The 23,459-nt window shown below is 42.2% G+C and overlaps 1 protein-coding gene across 1 annotated transcript; it reads right to left on the bottom strand.

Annotated features, from left to right (window-relative positions):
- Positions 1–2,951: 2,951 nt before the first annotated feature.
- Positions 2,952–16,477, bottom strand: CLRN3 (clarin 3). The gene is made up of 3 exons (XM_014945245.1): positions 16,138–16,477; positions 5,953–6,132; positions 2,952–4,732 (listed from the first exon to the last, which is right to left on the bottom strand). Exons 1-3 carry the CDS (start codon positions 16,361–16,363, stop codon positions 4,458–4,460), a joined length of 681 nt encoding a protein of 226 aa, XP_014800731.1. The 5' UTR covers positions 16,364–16,477; the 3' UTR covers positions 2,952–4,457.
- Between the last annotated feature and the right edge of the window lie 6,982 nt (positions 16,478–23,459).

The raw sequence follows: 23,459 nt of genomic DNA on the forward strand, positions 1-23,459 counted from the left end.
CGCTCACGTGTGTGTGTCTGTCTAAAGCTCTCCTGGAGGTTTTCACACCAAAACTCCTTGAGCTGCCTTGCATTTGGGTAGCTGTCCCACCTAAGGAGAGGACACCCAGAGAAAAAGCTGCAATCTTGCTTTTTTGGACCTAGTCAATGGGACAAAAGCTGGTGTTATGGGGTGCGGGGGACACTGCCCCATGGTGATCCCTTTCATCCACCATCCCAACATGCCACAGGGTTGTAAGAGTAATATTTTTATTTTAAATTCTCTGATATTCCTTTAATAAAAAATCATTAGTGTGTCGGCGATATTGTGCTCGATTTAGAACATCGATTGTTAAATCTGGCAGTTCTCCTACCAGCAGAGATTTTTAAATAGCAGGAGCTGGATGACTCTTTAGCAGAATAGCTCCTGGGGGACAGGGATTGGTTTTATTGACTGAGTCTCTTTGCCTGTGGGTAACAGCAAAGCTGTGCTGGCTCTTTTTTCTATAATTGTGAAGTTAACTAGCTTCTGCCGTGCTGTCAAGTAGATGTGCCTACATCAAAAATTATTGCATTTGCCTGCTGTGAGGTTTGCAATGTGTCTTATTAAATGTTTTCAGCTGCTGCTAAACATCAAGGTAACTGATAATTTACCGGGCATTGAGGATCTTCTGTGTTTTCAAAGGAAAAAGCTGCCTTTTATTCAGCATTTCTGCAGTTGTTGAATTTGGTGTAACTTTTCAGCCAGTGTGAAACTTTTTCAGTGAACCATAAAGCTGAAACAGATCTTGCGTAAATAGGAAGCAGAGCTTCTGAGGTGGGAAAGTATTGCCCAATAATGCTGTGTATCATTATTTTAAATTCTGTTAGATGTTGCGGTTGTCGTCACTTCAGTAGAAGCATCCAAGAATCTAACTTATTTGGTTAGAGCAACCAAAATGGATATGTCAGTGTGGATTGGGAGTGAGGGGCTTCCTTGGGTTTTTCCTTGGGTTTTTCCTTGGGGAGAAAAAGATAGAATAGAGCCATTTTTATGCCCATTGGAGGGGGTGAGGAGCAGAGGGGAGCTGCTGGACAATCCTTCTCTTGTTTCTTTCCAGCTGCCCAGCTCCTGGCAAGGAGTCATGGTGCTCCCAAGCGTGTCACAAACAGGGAATGTGGATCAGGCAGAATTAATCCTGCTCTGCTCTGTCCCTGGGGTGCTGGGGACACCCGGCTGGGGGGCCCTGATCTCCCCTGAGGGCTGCAGTGGGTGCTGGGGCAGGACCCCAGCTGTTTTGTGTTTTCTACCCACTTTCAAACCTGAGGTCCAAGGGAGCTTCTCACGTGTCCTGCCCCAACGAGCTTGGAGCTGGGACCTCAGCTGCTGGAGGGGAGCATTCATCTTTCAGCTGGTTTCAGCCTGGATCCTTCCCTTGACCTGATCAGACACAGCTCCTGGTGAAAAGCAACACACTTCAACTACTGGCAAGTGATGAATGTGTAAAATTACCCCAGGTTTAGATAAGGTGGGAGCTTGATTTTTCTCTCAAGAGTGCATCAAGCTGACAGTGCAAGCTTTTCTTCCTTTTTACCTAAGGGTAAACTGCCAGAATTTGTCCTCATTAAGAGGATAAGTGTACTGAACACTGCTCCATTCATTTCAAAGGCTGTCTGGTAGGCAAGAGCCAGACCAATTCCTTTTTGATATCCTAAAAGCTAAATACAAGGTTGGATTATGTTGCATCCTTTTTTTTTTTCCATTTATCTTTTTTTTTTTTCTTCCTCTGGTGGAAGTGGCTGTATCTCAGATGCACAAACCCTTCTTATTGAGATTTTTGGTTCACAAATGGATACCTGAATGCTTTGCCTTCCTCTTTGTACATCCCGAGTCCTGTCCTGGATGGCTCCTGGGGACTCTGCTCTCTCCTCGGGAGACAGGTAATCCCAGAGCTTCCACAGTTTGTGATTTAACTTGAAGCATGATTTTCCACATCCAGGCAGTTCCCTTAAAGATCATCCAGTTCCAAACCCCCCGCCAAAGGCAGGGACACCTCCCACCAGACCAGGATGCTCAAAGCAGAAAGTATGTAGCGTAGGGCAGAGGGGGGGGGTCATTTTGAGAAGGAAAATCTTGTCTTTAATTCGAAATAAAACACTCAGACTGAGACTATCAAGGTAGCCTTGTTAGCCACCTATGACTTTAACTACTATTTACATTTGATATTTTTTTAGTTTTGTGATGAACTTGTTCTGTAGTTCCCAGTGACACAGGTCAGCTCTTGCTACCCAGTGACTTTCCAGGGACACGTGTCTCGGCTGCTCCACACCGTAGGTGTCAGCAGGTGACCACGAGGTCCCTTGGGACTTCCAGACTGATTTTTAACAGAGCCAGGTGGTTCAGACAGGGACACAAAAGCGGGAATGTGGGGATTTTTTTCTGACTCTTCTATAGCAATTAGCACTTCAGTGCAGTGGAGATCTCCAAGCGATGGAGAGCCACCACTTCGTGAAGCAGGAGGCCCCTCTCCTCTGGACTTAATCTATTTCGGCGACTTTATTTCTCTGTGAGCCTGAGATAAGTGTAATGGTAGGGTGTGATGGATGCTGGCTGGGTACCACAGTGACAGATGCCTGCTGAAACCATGTGAAAATTTTTGCAGGCAAAGCAGAGCTGGCGAATGCCTGGCTCCCTGCCAGCCCCGCTCCCGGCATCCGACGGCTCAACGGCAATGTTTACTGCGCGGGAAAGCCCTTCTAGGCATGGTTCTTGTCAGCACCCCAGAGCAGATAACATCTCTTATTGTGGTGACCTGTGCCACCCCTCCAGTCTTACAAACCCTCTTTTATTATTTATTTCCCCCCCAACTCGGCCCTCACCAAACTCTTTGTGAAATGCTGAAGCAGGATGGAAATCCCTCTGCTTTGATTCCTTTGAAAGAGCACAGCTGCATAAAGGCACTTTAATCCCGAAACTTTATTTTTTGACATAAATAGTAGGAAGTTGTCTCTTGTGTCTTCTTGTGCCCTCCTGAGAAATGCATATTTTTTTTCTTCCCCCCCGCCCCATGAGCATATCTTACATCATAGGGCAGATACCGAGCATGACTGAAAATCACATTGTAAAGGAAAACGAGGCAATAAAAAAATTGCTCTCCTGGCTGCAGAGGTGAGGAGTGAAGGAGCAGAAGGTGCTGGCTGCTGTTTTGCATGGTGCACTTCTCCTGGGGCACAGGCACTTAAGGATGATTTTGCACGATGGCATCTGTCCCAGGTCAGATTCATCTGCGCTTTCCCTTGGAGGGGGGACAGGAAGGGAGCTCCCCACTTCTGTGCAGCTCTACAGTAGTGTGTCTTTGTGTGTGTATTAAATACTAATTGAACTGGGCAGAGGGGTGTCCTGGCTGTAACTCGCTGCTAATAAAACCCGTTCCATGGCACCTGTGTGGGGGCAAAGTCTGGCTCAGCAGGTGGGAAGGTGATGGCCACACCTGCTCAAGGTGCAGCTCTGCCCGTTGCTGTCGACAGTAATTCAGGGTCCATAAATAGCCTGGAAAAGCATTTGCTGATATTTCTACAGATTAATAACTGGCTCCTCTGCTGTCTCGTGTTGGCCATGGCCCATCCTCATGCTACCCTGTCTCCACCCCAGCCAGAAATGGAAGCCTGGACAAGGGTCAGTGCTCCTGCTGTCTGGAGGGTTGATGTGAAGGTGATTGACTGCAAGCGAGTTTTTCCAAGGGCTCACGCTCTTATTGATGGAGAGGAGGCTGCAAACCTGCCCTTGGACACCAGGGCAGTGCCATAGGGACCTGTGGGAGAAGATCCCTAAGCAGGGAAGGGGCAGCAGTAAGAATTGCAGGACAAAACAAAACACCGATACCTTAATGACCATCTCTTGTGGTCCCCAGAGCTCCTGGTGTTTGCACTATTTTTGCCCCTTGAGATCCCAAATCACATACACAACCAAAACAATGTCTCTGATCATCCTGTTCAGACTCAAAGGGCAAAGCAGCAATGCATTCCTAGGTCCCGATGGTGGTGCAACCTGTGGAAAGCCAGGTCGGCCACCACCAGTCTGTCCTGTGGTCCAGAAAATCCAGAAAGAAGGTGGTGGGAACCAGCCCCTCTGTGCTGTGTGGGCAAGAAGGTAGCAGTCCTTTTGGAAGGGTGGTGGTACGGAGAGGAGTAACCCTTCTAGGAGGTGTATTCACAGTGATCCCTCTGGAGAAGAGCAGAGCCCTAAGGTGCATGAGTTCCATTCCTACAGGATGGTGATGGCATCACACACTTCAGGCTGTATCTACTCAGGAGGTGTTTAAGCAGCACGTTTACCAATGGAAACTTGTAAGTATTACATTAAGACCTAAGATAAAATCAAATTGCTTTGAAAACAAAATAGGGTATTTTGCTAATTGAACTATACACACAGCTTCAATTTGGAAATGATCAGCCATGATTGTCCGTATTAAACAGTCATTTTCCTCTTCAGTGGTATCCTTAAAACAAAATGACATCTTTTGGTGCGTTTTCAATGGGTCTTTCCTGTTCCTTCTTCTTAGAATATCTTGCGTGGTCATAGAAATATATGATGATGATAGAAGCAATGTTCAGAAAAATGATGAGCAGCATGATCCAATATGAATATCCATACGTGTGCTTGGATTCGGTATGCGTCTGCAGAGCAGGAAAACATCCACGGGCCAATTCTATAGACAGGCCATTTCCTTCTACGTTCACAGGAAAAAGTATCATGGCTAGAAGTACAAAGATTCCTAGAAGATTTAAATGCGAATGTTAGATGTGAAGCTGTAGTACTAAATGTAGTTACTTGTAAATAGTCTACTTAAACAGCTTGGAATACTTGGACAAAGATTAATCTAATATTTTTCCATTAGTAAAATATGAGGGCGTTTAAAGAATTTTTGTGCCATCTAATAGTATCCGATGGGTGTTTTGACACTGGCAACTATATCTTCTGCTAAATGTAATGGATTCTCACCGACTATTCTTAGATAAGGCCATTTAATGTAATTTTTCTTCATTGAATTTAGTGCTGATGCATATAATATATTTACCCCTTTGGTGATTTGAGTATTTGATGTGAGCCCAAATTCATGGGGTGTGCAGGATGACAGCTGGATAAACCCCTGGTCTGCATTCAGGGTTGCCCCTGCTTTGCTCAAGAGCTTAGACTTAGAGACATCACATTCTTTCCAACCTGAATTATTCAATGACTCTGTGGTGAGCCAAAATGAGATGTCTTATTAGATCTCTATCTATTTCCTAAATTCCTTCTGAATATAAGTGGAGTTCGGTTACTTTGACATTTAGCTAAGTAATACTTTTACATCTTCACTTTCATGGTGCTGACGGAGGCACAATCTCTGAACGTTATTGAAAATATTTCTGTTCTTTCCCTCTGGGTACACCGTCCTACACATGTTCCCTCTGAAACAAGTTCAGGTTTTTGCAGGAGGACACTGGGCTTTCAGGCCATCTGGTAGCAGAATTAGGAACCTTCAAGATACACATCAAATGATGCATGATTTTTCATAAAAATATGCCCATGGCAAAATAGACTTCCAGGTCATAGCACTTACAGGGCTGTAAAAAGTAACCACAATCCTCAATCAACATGAGGGTTTACTTCACATTTTTTGTGTGTATTTGCCAGTTAACTCTGTTCTTCTTAATGTGCATCAGGCATGAAATGATGCTACACCTGTTGGGGCTTTTTCATTTCTATTTTTGCTGCCAGTGGATCCAGACTCTTACTGATCACTGGTGCCACTTCAAGTCAATAATACTCTTTTTCTGGTACTTAAAAGATAGTTTCCAGGTATTCCAGCAGTCACAGTTAAAAAACAGGACTAGAATACTTTTCCAAGTGTTTCCTTTTCTAGATATAGATTTCTTATCTTGGAATACATGAGAACACAGTATTTGTTCATGTGGTGGGTAAAAAGGTGTCAGCACGGAGCGTGTTACTCACCGCATAAGGAATTCCAGGTATAGACTCCGATAGGTCCCAGGAACGTCTGGTAGGGATTACTGACAGCATTAGTGCAGGTAAATCCAGAACTCAGAAGGGAAACCAGTAAACTGAAGACCAGAATCACGATAGTTGCTGTGACGGTGCCTTTTGCTGTGACGTTGTTCAGGATATCTGCAACTGAAATACAGCAGCTCAGCATTGGGGATCAGCATGATCCCGTGGGCTCAATGACCTTATCACTTATTGACATGGTTGGAATTTAAAGCTAATAATTGGCTGATCTCTAAGGATCAGGATGTAGAAGTTTTGGACACAGCACATGAACCCAAATCCAAACTGGGATGAAGGCACATTAGTGTGAAAGAAGTGCATGTCCTCTAATCCTGCAGGCACACAAACTTCCCAGGCATTGGCTTGGGTCGTCAACTTCTCTTCCTTAATATTTCTGTAACTATTTCCTCCTGAAAAGGCCAGACAGAAATTTTATGCCTAAACCAGATCAGAAAACTAGGTGTTCCTCTTCCCATTGTTCCTGAGATATTTGCCAACTTCTACAGATGCTCAATTTAAAATTTGGCTCCAATTGTAGATTATTTCCTTTTAATATAGCAACAGTCCACCATATATGAAATAAATCTGACAAATGAAACAGCTTCTAAAAGTCCAGTAAAGCTGTTAGCCTGGAAGGGTCAGGTAGGACAAACATAGCTGAGCATGGTCGCTCATGGACATTCGGGGCATGGTTGGCCATTGAGCTGGTGGTGTTCATACCCTGAGTAAATCTGTCTCTTGCCACATCCTGCAGGAAAAAAATAAATGGTGGAGACAGTACTTGCTCTCTTCTTTTAAAAGAAACAAGCAACACCTGCTTTGTTTTCACCAGGAGGACTGGGCACATGGGGTGCTGTGGCTCCCAAGGGCCTGGGCTTGGTGTTAAGGGCTGGTGGCCCTGGGCTCGGCAAGGGGAGAACGTGGGCTCCCAGCTGCTGGATCAGCCCTGTCCTGGGGCTCCTGTCTCCACTCCTGAGACCACATGTCAAGGAATCATGCATCTTAACATCGAGCATCCTGACACCTCTCCTTTTTGCTCCAGTTTACTGAAGTTTATCCTCTTAGATCTTTGTCTGGTGTGGTCTCTGTAGGTTCGTGCGTGACTGGCCATAGTTACTGGGCACATATAGTCAACCCCTCTAGGACTCTAATCAATTTTATTGGTTTTGCCTAAATCCTTCCAGTCATTTGATATGTTGCTGACAATAAGAGACACAAATGTGAAAGCAATCTGCTCCAAGTGTAATTGCAGTCACAGCTGCCTGGGAAATAGAACTGGGAAATATTTTACTTGTTGTCTTTCAATCTAAAGATTGAAAAGGCAACTATAATGTGCCTGTGGCTGCCTTACCCTATAACAAGTAAGACAACAATGTTTTCAAGGTCTATTCAAATGGGTGTTGTGGTAGACAGACATCTGCAGGAAAACTTCCTTTCTGTGCTGCTTTTACTACAAAGCCATTATGGCAGAGTATTCAGTTAGTGCATAAATTGGAGGAATTATGCCGTAAAAATATCAACAAGAAATAGTAAAAAACCCCATAAGAAGAAAATAAACACTCATAACAAAAAGAAGAGCTATTGGAAATAAATTAGGAGGAGAACTTCTCTCTCACTTTAACTTCTACCAGGAATATTATATAATTTCTGTTTGAGGAAATGGCAGGTAAGGATGCATTATGGAAATAGACGCAAATTTAAGCAATTTTAAAAATATAGGAAAGATGGGAATTTGGAAAACAGCACTCAATAAATAGAGCTGAGCACACCATGGGCTGGACCATGCCCTCATGCTGAAGCAGCCTTAATGCTTGGGCACTGCCTGGTCCAGGAAATGAGTTTGGAGCCGAATCAGAGAGGTTTGGGTCATTTCCCTCTGGCAGCCTCGCTTCATTTTGTCACTCAGAATATTGAACATCTCCAGAATTGAGTGGCTACAGCTACTGCACCCCCTGATTGATCTTGTTCATCTCTGGCAGTGATCTGCAGTTCAGGGGATGCAGTTTTGTCAGATTCTACCTGCTGTAAGCACACCCACCGTGTCACAAAACTAAAGGTGTTAAATAAAATGCTGGTTTTGTGGCAGCAGACTTTTTTTTCTAAATAAATCAGTCTGTGCAAATGGAAAGAATCTGCAGTTGTTGATCTACTTGAATGGGATCGATAGTAACCCACAGCTGGAGACAACCTCTTCATCAGTGTAAAATAACCTAATTCCAGACCGAAAGCAGAGGGGTTTGCCTTCATCAGGTCTCTCCTTAATTTTCTGTATCTTCTTTTTATTTTTCATCTTTAACTCTTGTACGGTGGGATGGAATTTCCTGAACTTTTGCTGACCTGAGTGTGAATGACAATGTGTAGCTGGGAGGCTGGAGGTCTTTTCTAAGTTTGCTTATCCAGCAGCTTTTACAAGGTCTATTATCACTTATGATGCATAATGAATTGTTCATTCATAACAAAAAAAATAAACAAAAAACCCAAGTTCAGCCTAACGTTCTACTTTTCAGGAGATCCCATTGCACATCTGGAAACTGATGATAACTTTATTGAAGTTTCAGCAATTTTCAAGCATTTGTCATGTATTTTAAAAGTGGAAAAGTTAATCAATTCCTCTCTGCTACAGCAAATTTCAAAGACTTCCTCCCGTGCTGCTGGCCTTGCTGGTTGCCAGCAGAGAAATCCTGGCTTTTCTGGACTCTCTGGGAGTGCCTTTTCCCACACCTAGCTCACAATTTTTACGTGTTTGACTTGGAAACAGGCAAAGCTGTAAACAAGCTCTTTTACAGACTATTATATTTATAGGCGGTTCCTTTCTAAGGCAAATCATTAAAACAGCTAATGAAGACTCGAAGGACTCGAGTCATTTAATAATTTTACATTCTGCCGGATCATTCTGCTCATCCCTAGAGCCTCCGAAGTAGCCGTATTGATTTATGGCTCTATTAAGGTCACTCATGGCAGTCTGTTAAAGAGGCAACCCCCACCGGGCTGTTGATACACTGTACACTTGCAAAAACCATACTCCTTTGTTTCTCTATCAGTTTTACACTCTGGAATTTCTTTTAATGTTGTGGTTTTTAAAATAATAAGTTATGGTCTTTGTAAAGGCTGTTGAGCATCTCCTTTTCTATGGCCATTAATAGAAGCCAACCTGGGTTACAGCTAAGAAGTACTCTGCATCCCCAAGCTATCGTCTTGGATTTACTCTTTCATCATTACCATTCTCCTCCACTCACACCCAAATACACCAACGCTGTTTGAGAAACACACTCAGGGTGTGCAGCAGAGACCCCCAGCCAGGCCCTACTTGCTGAGTGACAGATCATGCTGGGATCTAAAAAGATGCTTATAACTCTTCTTACTGGTGCCTGAAACCTTAGAGTGGAGAGAGCACTCCATTGCTCATTTCTCCCTTGCCCAGGCAATCCATTTACTTAAGGACATCGTCAAAGCCTGAAAGGTTAGAGTGGAGAGAGCACAGCGCTTCATTTCTCCCTTGCCCAGGCAATCCATTTACTTAAGGACATCGTCAAACAAAAGACATCTACTGTCTTAGGAGGACCTGATTATTTGAATTTAAAAATAGTATGTATGCAGATCTGAAAAGTATTTCTTCTATTTCAAGAACGTACAGAATCATACTTAATATAAAAGGTGACAATCATGCTTTGTATAGAGCCTAAGAATTAATTTAAAATCAGTTCCTTTCATCTTAGATATATACCCAACTGAGCTGGTGAGGGAGGTGGGCACAACCATACTTAGACTATTCACGAAGCAGGACTTTCTCTCAGCAGCTGCTGAAGGCAACCAGCAACTCTGGAGGCTCCCTCATTTTGTTCATCCCCAAATGGCTTAAATGTAAGAATTGTGGTGATATTTTGTAAACGATAAGCGTAAAACCTGAGTCTGGTGGAGGGGAAATTGCCACCACCACCAAAATGCGTGTAGACCGTGCAAAGAACGGAAATCCTCTCCTGATGCGCGTGTTCTGTGAGTGCTTCTCATTAATTGTAATTAAAATCTATACGTGGGTAGTGCCCAGGCCCTGGGATTGGGTTGTGTTGGCTGCTGTGCAGACAAAAGGCAAGACACGTGCCCCGGATTCCTGCCAGACAGCATCCTCTCCACGGGTGGACTCCTGGTTTCACACGGAGCCCGATTAAACTCAGCGAGTCGGCGCACACGGCGCAAGGCTTGGGGCTCCAGCCAACTGGCACGGGGAGATACATATAAGCTATTTTTATAAATGCATATTTACTCTGCTAAAAATTACCTCGATTATTCTGATGTGACTCTGAATGAACTGTTTTGAATGACTCGTGATTTTGTATTTATGATGAGACGTACTCAATGTGTGCTGTGCTTTGCAGGAACGCTGCCGTGTTCGGCTGTTTCGTGCCAATGTAATTGTTATAACATGAAGTGGTTTGTGTGACACAGCTTTGCCACTGGGGTAATTTGGGTACCTGATTCTACAGACACAATTTCTGTATTAAATTCAGGTGGGAAAGAGCTTGGAAATGGGAAACACCTGGAGGCTTAGCTTGGCTGTGCTCTGCCTTGGTGGCTTCTCTGAGACGGGACATCTTACTACAACATACCAAAAAAGAAAAAAAAAGATCTTAAAGTACTTCTCATGTTTCAAAATTGTTTGACCTACTCTCCCAAATTTCCATTAGTTTTCTTTTAACTGGCTTTCTTCACTTTCACACATGTATATCAGGATTATTGCTTTGAACTTGGTGAGACAGAAACATACATAAAATCAGTGCAAATCCGTGATCCTTGCAATGGATTTCAGGCTTATCCACCTTTGGGCTTTGTGAGTGATTTTCTTCACATCAGTAGAGCTACTTTTCCATAAAGTTAAGTAAATCTTTGCTGAACAGCATGAAAACAGTATTGAATCTGTGGTTCATACTTGGTATGCATAATTTCTTGTTTCTGTTTTTTGCTTTTTCTCATATTTTGCTTCTCATTTTTCATGCTTGTCTTAACTTTCTCCAAGGTTGCTCTAGGTAAAACCCCTTCCCCTGTTCCCCTTATTTTTTAACTTTGTTTTATTCTCATCTAGCATCACTCCTCCCTCATCTCTCATTTTTTCTGTCCTCCTCAATTATTTAACCATTTTTATTCTTTTTTTCTCCTGTAATAATTCTGCCATTGAGGATAAATGCCAAGAACTGCAGATGCACAAAAAGTAAGACCTATTGTATATATCTGTTGCATGTCAACAAAAAATACAGTTTAATTTGAAACTACCGGATGTTTGCTGAAATGTTATTCTAATAGCCTTGTTTCAGAGTATTTTTGTAAAGTCATGATGACGAGGAGTCACCTGTAAACTGTGCATTGGGTGGGGGAAAAAAGGCTTTATAAAAGATGACAAACTGTGTTGTCATCCATATTACTCGGTCTAGTATATAAAAAAAAAAAGAAAAGACATGAGCAAACATAAGGTTTGAAAATACTAATCAAATTATTGAGTTTGATAATAGCACTTAAAAACGGAATGGTGGGCTTTTAAGGGAAGAAATAAAAGGAATATTGTCATTAAATATATAAATAAATACTGTCATCAATACTGTCCAGCACAGGTATAAACACCATATTTATGTGCAAATTATTCACTTATGTGTTTGGTTCTTTTCCCTTCAGCAGCCTCATAAAAAAACCTTCTTCTATAAAAATGATGTTAATTTGATAGTAGGTGACAAAATATTTTAAATCAAACAATTAATTTAACACAATGAAATACAAAAAAAAAATCCTGGAAGATGAATTAGGTTTGTAATCCTTTAACAAAATGGCAACTGAATGTTGCTTTTCTGTTTCTCGCTGAAACCTTCTGAAAATTAAAACCGATTTTACATAAAGTTCCTATTCTGTATTTTTATCTTGTTCCAAGACATAGGATAAGACCACAGGGAAGGAGAAGCTGCTTTTGGCAAGAATGCTGCAGCATTTCTGCACTTTTGGGAGGGTCTTATTTTACACCACTTAAATCCCCAGACTGGTTTACGTATATTTTTCTTCTCACTTATTATCGTCCCAGGTGAACACAAGAACGAACCGTGGCTCCTACACCCATCACCTGCTGTCACAAAACTAAAGGTGTTAAATAAAATGCTGGTTTTGTGGCAGCAGACTTTTTTTTCTAAATAAATCAGTCTGTGCAAATGGAAAGAATCTGCAGTTGTTGATCTACTTGAATGGGATCGATAGTAACCCACAGCTGGAGACAACCTCTTCATCAGTGTAAAATAACCTAATTCCAGACCGAAAGCAGAGGGGTTTGCCTTCATCAGGTCTCTCCTTAATTTTCTGTATCTTCTTTTTATTTTTCATCTTTAACTCTTGTACGGTGGGATGGAATTTCCTGAACTTTTGCTGACCTGAGTGTGAATGACAATGTGTAGCTGGGAGGCTGGAGGTCTTTTCTAAGTTTGCTTATCCAGCAGCTTTTACAAGGTCTATTATCACTTATGATGCATAATGAATTGTTCATTCATAACAACAAAAATAAACAAAAAACCCAAGTTCAGCCTAACGTTCTACTTTTCAGGAGATCCCATTGCACATCTGGAAACTGATGATAACTTTATTGAAGTTTCAGCAATTTTCAAGCATTTGTCATGTATTTTAAAAGTGGAAAAGTTAATCAATTCCTCTCTGCTACAGCAAATTTCAAAGACTTCCTCCCGTGCTGCTGGCCTTGCTGGTTGCCAGCAGAGAAATCCTGGCTTTTCTGGACTCTCTGGGAGTGCCTTTTCCCACACCTAGCTCACAATTTTTACGTGTTTGACTTGGAAACAGGCAAAGCTGTAAACAAGCTCTTTTACAGACTATTATATTTATAGGCGGTTCCTTTCTAAGGCAAATCATTAAAACAGCTAATGAAGACTCGAAGGACTCGAGTCATTTAATAATTTTACATTCTGCCGGATCATTCTGCTCATCCCTAGAGCCTCCGAAGTAGCCGTATTGATTTATGGCTCTATTAAGGTCACTCATGGCAGTCTGTTAAAGAGGCAACCCCCACCGGGCTGTTGATACACTGTACACTTGCAAAAACCATACTCCTTTGTTTGTCTATCAGTTTTACACTCTGGAATTTCTTTTAATGTTGTGGTTTTTAAAATAATAAGTTATGGTCTTTGTAAAGGCTGTTGAGCATCTCCTTTTCTATGGCCATTAATAGAAGCCAACCTGGGTTACAGCTAACAAGTACTCTGCATCCCCAAGCTATCGTCTTGGATTTACTCTTTCATCATTACCATTCTCCTCCACTCACACCCAAATACACCAACGCTGTTTGAGAAACACACTCAGGGTGTGCAGCAGAGACCCCCAGCCAGGCCCTACTTGCTGAGCAACAGATCATGCTGGGATTTAAAAAGATGCTTATAACTCTTCTTACTGGTGCCTGAAACCTTAGAGTGGAGAGAGCACTCCATTGCTCATTTCTCCCTTGCCCAGGCAATCCATTTACTTAAGGACATCGTCAAACAAAAGACATCTACTGTCTTAGGAGGACCTGATTATTTGAATTTAAAAATAGTATGGTATGCAGATCTGAAAAGTATTTCTTCTATTTCAAGAACGTACAGAATCATACTTAATATAAAAGGTGACAATCATGCTTTGTATAGAGCCTAAGAATTAATTTAAAATCAGTTCCTTTCATCTTAGATATATACCCAACTGAGCTGGTGAGGGAGGTGGGCACAACCATACTTAGACTATTCACGAAGCAGGACTTTCTCTCAGCAGCTGCTGAAGGCAACCAGCAACTCTGGAGGCTCCCTCATTTTGTTCATCCCCAAATGGCTTAAATGTAAGAATTGTGGTGATATTTTGTAAACGATAAGCATAAAACCTGAGTCTGGTGGAGGGGAAATTGCCACCACCACCAAAATGCGTGTAGACCGTGCAAAGAACGGAAATCCTCTCCTGATGCGCGTGTTCTGTGAGTGCTTCTCATTAATTGTAATTAAAATCTATACGTGGGTAGTGCCCAGGCCCTGGGATTGGGTTGTGTTGGCTGCTGTGCAGACAAAAGGCAAGACACGTGCCCCGGATTCCTGCCAGACAGCATCCTCTCCACGGGTGGACTCCTGGTTTCACATGGAGCCCGATTAAACTCAGTGAGTCGGCGCACACGGCGCGAGGCTTGGGGCTCCAGCCAACTGGCACGGGGAGATACAGTCACATATAAGCTATTTTTATAAATGCATATTTACTCTGCTAAAAATTACCTCGATTATTCTGACGTGACTCTGAATGAACTGTTTTGAATGACTCGTGATTTTGTATTTATGATGAGACGTACTCAATGTGTGCTGTGCTTTGCAGGAACGCTGCCGTGTTCGGCTGTTTCGTGCCAATGTAATTGTTATAACATGAAGTGGTTTGTGTGACACAGCTTTGCCACTGGGGTAATTTGGGTACCTGATTCTACAGACACAATTTCTGTATTAAATTCAGGTGGGAAAGAGCTTGGAAATGGGAAACACCTGGAGGCTTAGCTTGGCTGTGCTCTGCCTTGGTGGCTTCTCTGAGACGGGACATCTTACTACAACATACCAAAAAAGAAAAAAAAAGATCTTAAAGTACTTCTCATGTTTCAAAATTGTTTGACCTACTCTCCCAAATTTCCATTAGTTTTCTTTTAACTGGCTTTCTTCACTTTCACACATGTATATCAGGATTATTGCTTTGAACTTGGTGAGACAGAAACATACATAAAATCAGTGCAAATCCGTGATCCTTGCAATGGATTTCAGGCTTATCCACCTTTGGGCTTTGTGAGTGATTTTCTTCACATCAGTAGAGCTACTTTTCCATAAAGTTAAGTAAATCTTTGCTGAACAGCATGAAAACAGTATTGAATCTGTGGTTCATACTTGGTATGCATAATTTCTTGTTTCTGTTTTTTGCTTTTTCTCATATTTTGCTTCTCATTTTTCATGCTTGTCTTAACTTTCTCCAAGGTTGCTCTAGGTAAAACCCCTTCCCCTGTTCCCCTTATTTTTTAACTTTGTTTTATTCTCATCTAGCATCACTCCTCCCTCATCTCTCATTTTTTCTGTCCTCCTCAATTATTTAACCATTTTTATTCTTTTTTTCTCCTGTAATAATTCTGCCATTGAGGATAAATGCCAAGAACTGCAGATGCACAAAAAGTAAGACCTATTGTATATATCTGTTGCATGTCAACAAAAAATACAGTTTAATTTGAAACTACCGGATGTTTGCTGAAATGTTATTCTAATAGCCTTGTTTCAGAGTATTTTTGTAAAGTCATGATGACGAGGAGTCACCTGTAAACTGTGCATTGGGTGGGGGAAAAAAGGCTTTATAAAAGATGACAAACTGTGTTGTCATCCATATTACTCGGTCTAGCATATAAAAAAAAAAAGAAAAGACATGAGCAAACATAAGGTTTGAAAATACTAATCAAATTATTGAGTTTGATAATAGCACTTAAAAATGGAATGGTGGGCTTTTAAAGGAAGAAATAAAAGGAATACTGTCATTAAATATATGAATAAATACTGTCATCAATACTGTCCAGCACAGGTATAAACACTATATTTATATGCAAATTATTGACTTATGTGTTTGTTTCCTTTCCCTTCAGCAGCCTCATAAAAAAACCTTCTTCTATAAAAATGATGTTAATTTGATAGTAGGTGACAAAATATTTTAAATCAAACAATTAATTTAACACAATGAAATACAAAAAAAAAATCCTGGAAGATGAATTAGGTTTGTAATCCTTTAACAAAATGGCAACTGAATGTTGCTTTTCTGTTTCTCGCTGAAACCTTCTGAAAATTAAAACCGATTTTACATAAAGTTCCTATTCTGTATTTTTATCTTGTTCCAAGACATAGGATAAGACCACAGGGAAGGAGAAGCTGCTTTTGGCAAGAATGCTGCAGCATTTCTGCACTTTTGGGAGGGTCTTATTTTACACCACTTAAATCCCCAGACTGGTTTACGTATATTTTTCTTCTCACTTATTATCGTCCCAGGTGAACACAAGAACGAACCGTGGCTCCTACACCCATCACCTGCTTGAGTGAGATGACACCATCATCTTCCAGGGGTGACACCACTCACCTTGGAAATTCTTTTCTGGAACCAGAAGTCCCGAGCTGAACTGGTCACAGGTGCCACTAAAAAGTCCGTAGGTGAGGCTCACCGTGGTGGTGGAATTGGTCCCAGAAAAGTGAACCTCACTACTTATCCAGTGCTGGGTGGCCAGAACAACGCAAATCAGCACGAAAGAGCAAACACAGGTCAGAAAAGCAGATGCAAACATGCCTGATTTTTTTCTGGACGGCATTTTGTCCCCCCGAAATATTCCACTGCTTCAGGGTAATTTTCTTCTCCTTGGTCCCCACTTAGCATGAGGTTGTTTCCTCCTCCTCGCTCCCCGCGACCTGCTCTTTGTGTGAGCAGAAACTTACTCTGGTAAACTTTAAGCAAATGGCGGCGGTAATAAAAATGTAAAATAATTGAACTTTGGTCAGGAGAAAAGGTGTTGCCATAGCTACCACCAAAGCAGCCTGGCACAGGTGGGAGGACTCATCGGCAGATGATTTATGGTTGCCTTGTCGACCTGTAGCTCTTCAGGTCATGGCTCTGGAGACACCTCCTACAGGGTGACGCCTGCGGGGCTGGAACTCCCCACTCACTTTACCACTGTCTGCCAGAGTTTTCACTTCTTGACAAAATTTCCAGGCATGTTCTTGCATTTTCTCTTGAAAGGTTGATAGCCAGGCTGGAAAGGATTTTTTGTTAAATCTGTATCTAGTTTGTTATGGTAAAGATGTTCCTTTTCTGTTCAAATTCCCACCTTGGTTGGTCTTGGCTTTTGAGAGAGTAAGGAGGTTCTACCTACTCTGAGTAGATTATTTGCTAACAAAGAGCTGTAATTCTTAATTAAATTCCATATATTTTCATGCAGTGGCTAAATACATGTCAGGATGAAGTAGAAGATACTCCATTAGCTTTCATTTCTATCAATTATAATGTCATTTTCCCATGTTATACTGAACCCATGCTTCTGGATCATCCAGAGTTGTTTTTAATTAACCTTTAGAAAGCAGACTGTTTTAACAGTGCTGCTAAATAAACCTGTTGAGCTCTCCTCCTGGAGCTTTTTTATCCTCTACAGGCATTGAGAGACTAAAGTTTTATGAATTTGAAATGGCAAGGAATTTCCTGAGGGGAGAAAATACCAGTAAGGCAGTGATGCTATGCTGTAATTGTTCTAGTGTTATGATTTCTTGATTCAAAACTTTAAATCAGTGATCGCATTTGGAATCAATTTATTTTATTTCTAACATCTGCAACTGGTCTTTTAAGTGATATGGTCTTAACGCGTTTTTTTTCCCAAATTATATAGGATTTTAATGACATTTTCAATGACGTTGCTCTGAAGAACTTATACATTTATTCACAAATAACTTACGTGCTTATATATATATATGTAACATAGTGGTAATTTAAGCACCAAAGAGCAAAAGGAAGCTTTCCAGCCCATCTAAAGAAGGAAGAATCAAGAGACCTGCCTCCCAGTTTCTCTCCAGTGCTTCAGTTAAATTTTAACCAGAGCAGTCCGGGTGAACTTCATGGGACTCATCCACCCCTACCGGGTTATTAATCCAATAGTTCTGTTTAGTTGCACACAAAGAGCATAGTCCAAATATTTATAGTCCAAGGATACTTTTTAATAAGCCGAGTTAAAAAAGCTGTGCCTCTTGTCCCCTGTGAAATGTATTTAAAATATTTATGTTTAAGAATTGATACTTTTCTTAGTCCTAACTTTGAGAGTTTTGAGAATTTTCAGGTGCTGCTCAGTGGTTCTCCTTTGGCAGACTTGAGAGAACTAAGTCTAAATGAACCGAGCACCCGCACCTTTAACAAATGCTGAATAACAGAGACTGTAGTTGCTTTCTAAGCAATCTTATTCAATTCTATTTAGTTTTTGGTGACTCAGCTCAAATTTTTGTAGCTCAAATCATTGCAACTCTCCTGCGGCCGGGGGAATTGCTCTGTAAATGAGACCGTAATTTACCTTTTTCTTCCCTGTCACCTTGAAGTTAATCTATTCTCTGCCGACGGTACGATTCCTGGCCTCTTTCTTTTTTTTATTATTCTCGCAGCTACCTAAAAAAGCATCACATAACTTGTAATGAAAATTATAGTTTGACATGACACACCTCATCACATCAGAGAATAGAGAAGAGATTGGTTTTCTCCATCTCAGGAAAAATGTTTCCTGATCAGCACCTGACGGGCTCTGCCCCCAGTGACGCAGACTCAGCCCCGCGCACCCCTCAAACAGAAAATCAGAGAAATTTGTTATGAATCAGGTGGACAGAGGTTTGGAATCCTTTACTATATAAAATTACCTATCACATTGTATTTTTAAAGGTAGATTATGTGAGTGTTTAATTTCTGTTTATGTACAAATTAGTTTGCTTTAAGTAACCTGATATGTAAATATATAAAATTAAAGCTTTTATTTGCAAACTTTTAAAATACATTTATTTTATGATATTATGAAAATGTGGGGGGAAAAAAAATAAATCATAAGGTGGTTTGTTCCTTTGCCCACAGCTCCGGATGGATGCCATGCCATCTCCTGAGGGATGCCATCATCCCCTGAGGGATGTGTCTCCGTGCAGGCAGGGTCCATGGGCTCCCTCACAGGTACGTGCGCTCGGCAGCAGCCCGGGAAATTCAAGGTGAAGCCGCTGCAAATTATTTTCTTTCTGCTCCAACCGCAGACGTTTAGTGACTTTTACTGGTGGTTTAAAAAAATTCCATATTTACTTAAAGTCATTCAATTAGAAAACAACTGATAGGCAGTAAGATGATGTAGCAGTGTGGTTGGCAGACAGCTGCACTGATTTTTGTGATTTTCCTTGGACACCACCTTGGTGGTACACGCTTGTACATCACACACAGTTTTCAGATCCTTTTTATTTTCCATTTTCCCCATCTAATCGTAGAGGAGCTCAGCATCTGAGATGGCAAGATCCTTGAGCTGCACTTGGCCCCAAAAAGAATCGATGAAGCTCCCTGTGAGGGAGAGTAAGATTTTGAGAGTAAGAAATTAGCCAGCATTAAGTTTTGATAAGAAATTAATTGTTCCATTGGAAAGTTTATCTCCTAAAACTTCTCACCCAACACATGCCAAGGCAGGTGAAGGAGAGCTAGTCCTCAGTAGCAGCTCACCAAGTGTCTGACTCCCCGTTTGTCCTGTTAAATTTAATTAATTATTTTTTTTATTATTTAAATGAATATACTAATATAATATATAATGATATAGGTATTTATTTTATTTTTATTATTATATTTTAATCATTCTATATTTAAAATAAATATAAATAATAGTATAAAGAAATATTATTTAAATTAATTAAAATAATATGTTTAGGCCTTCAAACGTTGCTGTCATTCATGACTGAATAGTGCAAGTTGAGTGGTCCAGTACAATTTATTGAAGAGTGGGGGCAAAAAGCCTTCTGGCCCCATAAGAAGCAGCAAATAGGGCATTTGCAGTAATTTCAATTTAATAAAACATGGCTTTGAAGCTGCATCAAGGTTTGTAACCTCTAGAACGAACCCTGGAGGTGGAGATGGAGAGGAGAGCCAGCAGGGCAGGCTTTCATTTACTGCAATATCTGTAACAATTATAAAGATATGTAGTCTTGAATACTTAAATGTATTCCTAGATACTCATAATTTTAGATTCCAAATGTAAAAATCTTAGACAAATACCTCTTTGAAGTCATTAAATTGGCTACCGCTGGGATGTTACACATCCTCACGCCTTTGCCCAATTATCTGCACTTTAAAGAGATTTTCCTGCATTTTTAGGCTGAGATACTTTTGCAGTTGTATCTGTATCTGCAGTTTGTATCTATTATTTGCTGTGCTGCCTCTGATTTTCTAACTTCTTTAGTACATTTTGAGTTTGTGCTCCAGTGTGTCAGCAGAGGGACACATCTAACGTGTTGCTACCAAGGGTGATGTGGACATTTCTCAGTACATGTGGAAGCCTGGTAGATATCTGGAGAACTTTTGTCTAAGTGAAGGAAAGTGGTAGGATTATACTTGGTATCGTATGTTTTAATAAGACTATAGATGCTCCTCCTTGAAAACCCTTCTTTGAAGGCTGTGGTTATACATTATTGTCTCTACAGAAAGCAGGGAACATAATTTTATCTTACTTGGTGCTATCAGGCTCGCTATCATGCTGGAATATCTGAAATAAATTTTTGGTGTTCGAATATTGCACATTTCCTACTGTATATTTATTGAGCTTGAAGCAGAGAAGATGCTTTTCCTAACAGAGTCCAAGCAAAGTGACTGTAACTGCTCATGGGGAAGTTTCCACCACTTCTACTGGAATAATGTTCCTTCCAGAAGCGGGATGTGGGTGCTGGGTCCTGCCAGAAGCTGTCGGAGGTCCTCCGGCTCCTCCGGCAAATTGGAAGCAAGGGTGAGACGGCTGCCAAGGAGCTGACATTGCTGAGAAGGTATTTGATTTGTGATGGAAAGAGGGAAATAGACAGATGACCAGTGGACTGTGAGGCGGCCAAAGAAAAGCCGCTGTTTGAGCTCTATTGAGCTGAACACAAGGGCTTCTACCCGCTTTTAGCTTATTTTTTGCTACAGAGTTTCAGTCTTCCAGTTTCTTAAATTTATTTTCTGATGAAGCAAGTGAGCTCTGTCAATGCAGCTAAATTGCTTCAAATCCCACAGCAGCTTCGGTTTTGATCCTCTCCCCTTCCTTAACAGCATAAATTCTCTTCAGACCTTGTCTGGAGAGAACTGAAAATGGTGTTAAAGAGGCCCCGTTCTTCACATCCCCAGCTCCCAGACTTCGTGGAGCACTAGTCTAGGGTTATTTTTTTGGATAAAGCACTACATCAAGGAACACCATACTACATTGTTTTTCTCTAGCAAGGAATTGAAGATAAAATCAGCCTCATGCTCCCTCACTCCCTTTGGCTCCAGCTCATCAACACGTCTAAGACACAGCAGCTTGGGCACAGGGTGCTGGAGGAAGGAAGATTGGATGAAGTTTCTTTTATAACTTTATTTCACAATTGTACTATTTATTTAGACATTCCCTTTACCTACAGAAAATCTCTTCCCTGCTAATAATGGTTCTTTGGTTCTTTATGGTATAACTTCGGCTTCACATTTCTTTCTCATGACTAATTAATTTTGGAGCCACGATATAATAGAACTTTTAATTTCTGCACTAATAGAAAATGTGGTAATTTTATCCAACATGTATAATAACTCCATTTATTTTATTGCTTGCATATAAGCAGTCATTTAAATTAATATACAGTTTCTTGCAAACGGTTACCAGTGAGAAAATTGCTGACTTGCAGTCATTTGATCTACAAACACGTTCATTAAAATCAAACGCCTTCCTGGTGCTGTGCCCATTTGCGCTGCCATGTCTGCTGAAAAAATGTAGCGTCCTACTAAATTGCTGTTTCCTAGTCAACACGATGCCAAAGGGACATAATTAGGCTCTGATTGAGTTTCCCACAGAAGACACAAATATTCACAGATGTTCTAATATTTTGTTTCGATGGTCTTTTCGTACAATCCCTAGTTGTCTGACATCCTTTGGTACACTTAATATAAACGTGGTGTGCACGGATATGGGTTTTTGAAAGTGATATGGACGTGAGGTCTTCCTGGAGGAGAGATTTCTTCTGCAGGGAGACTTCCTTCTTTTGGGGGAGGTGGTATCTTAGGGACTGGAGACAAAACAAAGCAAGATGTGCCTTCAGACTCCCTGATTCTCGCCTTTCCTTCAGTAATCCCCTCCTCCCTGTCCTACTTTTCAGCCTGACGTTTCTATTCTGGGTTTCACCGTCTTGATTCACCGGCCCCAGGCAGCCCGAGCTGCTGCAGAGGTTTCTTGGAAGCAAAAGTGGGTGCAAAAGGCCTTGGAATTGTCCATTCCACCCCAGCTCCAGAGGAGAAGTAGCTGGTTAATGGTTGGGTGTGGAGGAAGGGGAAGTATCTCAGGAAGCTTCTGATCCCACCAGGGGACTCTGATTCCTCCAAGCTCTGACACATCAGGGGTCTCAGGAAAGGAGGATGCCCAACCTCACCCTTGCTGCCCAAGGAACACGGGGCCCCAGTGAATGCCCAGCCCTCACGCTCCTGCACATCCTCAGTGCTGCCTCTGCGGAGTGTAGGGAGACACGAGGCACTTCCAACGTGGCCCAAGAGCAGGTCTGGTTGGTGGAATTTTGGCTGGTGCAGGAATTGTGACTGTGCCAGGCAGTGGAGCCAAAATCTTGATTGAACTTTCAGTGTTAGGACACCATAACCCAGAGAATCACAGAACGGTTGGGGTTGAAGGGCTTAAAGATCATCCAGTTCCACCCCCTGCCCTTTAGGACACCATAACCTGGAGAATCACAGAATGGTTTGGGTTGAAGGGCTTAAAGATCATCCAGTCCCACCCCCTGCCCTGGGCAGGGACACTTCCCACCAGACCAGGTTGCTCCAAGCCCCATCCAGCCTGGCCTTGAACCCCTCCAGGGATGGGGCAGCCACAGCTTCTCTGGGCAACCTGGGCCAGGCTCTCACCACCCTCAGAGTGAAAAATTTCTTCCCCACATCTTGTCTAAAACTCTCCTCTTTCAGTTTAAAACGGTTCACCCTCATCCTGTGGCTCCCCTCCCTGAAGATGAGACCTAAAACTCTCTTCTTTCAGTTTAAAACCCTTCCCCTTTTTTCTATGGCTCCCCTCTCTGATCACGAGTCCCTCCCCATCTCTCCTGGAGCCCCTTGAGGGACTGGAAGGGGCTCTAAGGTCTCCCCGGAGCCTTCTCTTCTCCAGGCTGAACCCCCCAACTCTCTCAGCCTGTCCTCCCAGCAGAGGGGCTCCAGCCCTCCCAGCATCTCCATGTCCTCTTCTGGTGCCGCTCCAGTAGGTCCATGTCCATGATGTTGGTGACCCCAGAGCTGGACACAGCACTGTGGGGGATCTCCCCAGAGCAGAGGGGCAGAATCCCCCCCTCACCCTGCTGGCCATGCTTCTTTTGATGCAGCCTGGGGTGCCCTGTCGGGGGGGGGTGGATTTGGGCTGCCAGCGTGTGTTCCCCACTCATGTTGAGGTTCTCATTCACCAACACCCCCAAGCCCTTCTCCTCAGGGCTGCTCTCCGTCCGTTCTCCCCCCAGCCTGGCTTTGTGCTGGGGATTGCCTTGACCTGGGGGCAGGATCTTGCACTTGACCTTGTTGAACTTCATGAGGTTCAGCACGGTCCCACCTCTCCAGATCCCTCTGGATGGCATCCCCCTGGATGGCATCCCTCTGGGTGGCATCCCTCCCCCGCAGCGTGGTGACCCCACCACACACATCCTGGTGCTGGTGCCAAACTG

This window comes from Calidris pugnax, unplaced genomic scaffold, assembly GCF_001431845.1.
Source record: "Calidris pugnax isolate Ruff unplaced genomic scaffold, ASM143184v1 scaffold89, whole genome shotgun sequence".
Taxonomy (NCBI): Eukaryota; Metazoa; Chordata; class Aves; order Charadriiformes; family Scolopacidae; genus Calidris; species Calidris pugnax.

Excerpts from the sequence above, each read along its gene's own strand:
- CLRN3 (XM_014945245.1), bottom strand. The coding sequence starts at position 16,363 with ATGCCGTCCAGAAAAAAATCAGGCATGTTTGCATCTGCTTTTCTGACC. Across the intron at positions 6,133-16,137 it reads TCCAGAAAAGAATTTCCAAG|TTGCAGATATCCTGAACAAC; the intron begins GTGAGTGGTGTC and ends GCTGTATTTCAG. Across the intron at positions 4,733-5,952 it reads TACCTGGAATTCCTTATGCG|GAATCTTTGTACTTCTAGCC; the intron begins GTGAGTAACACG and ends TAAATCTTCTAG.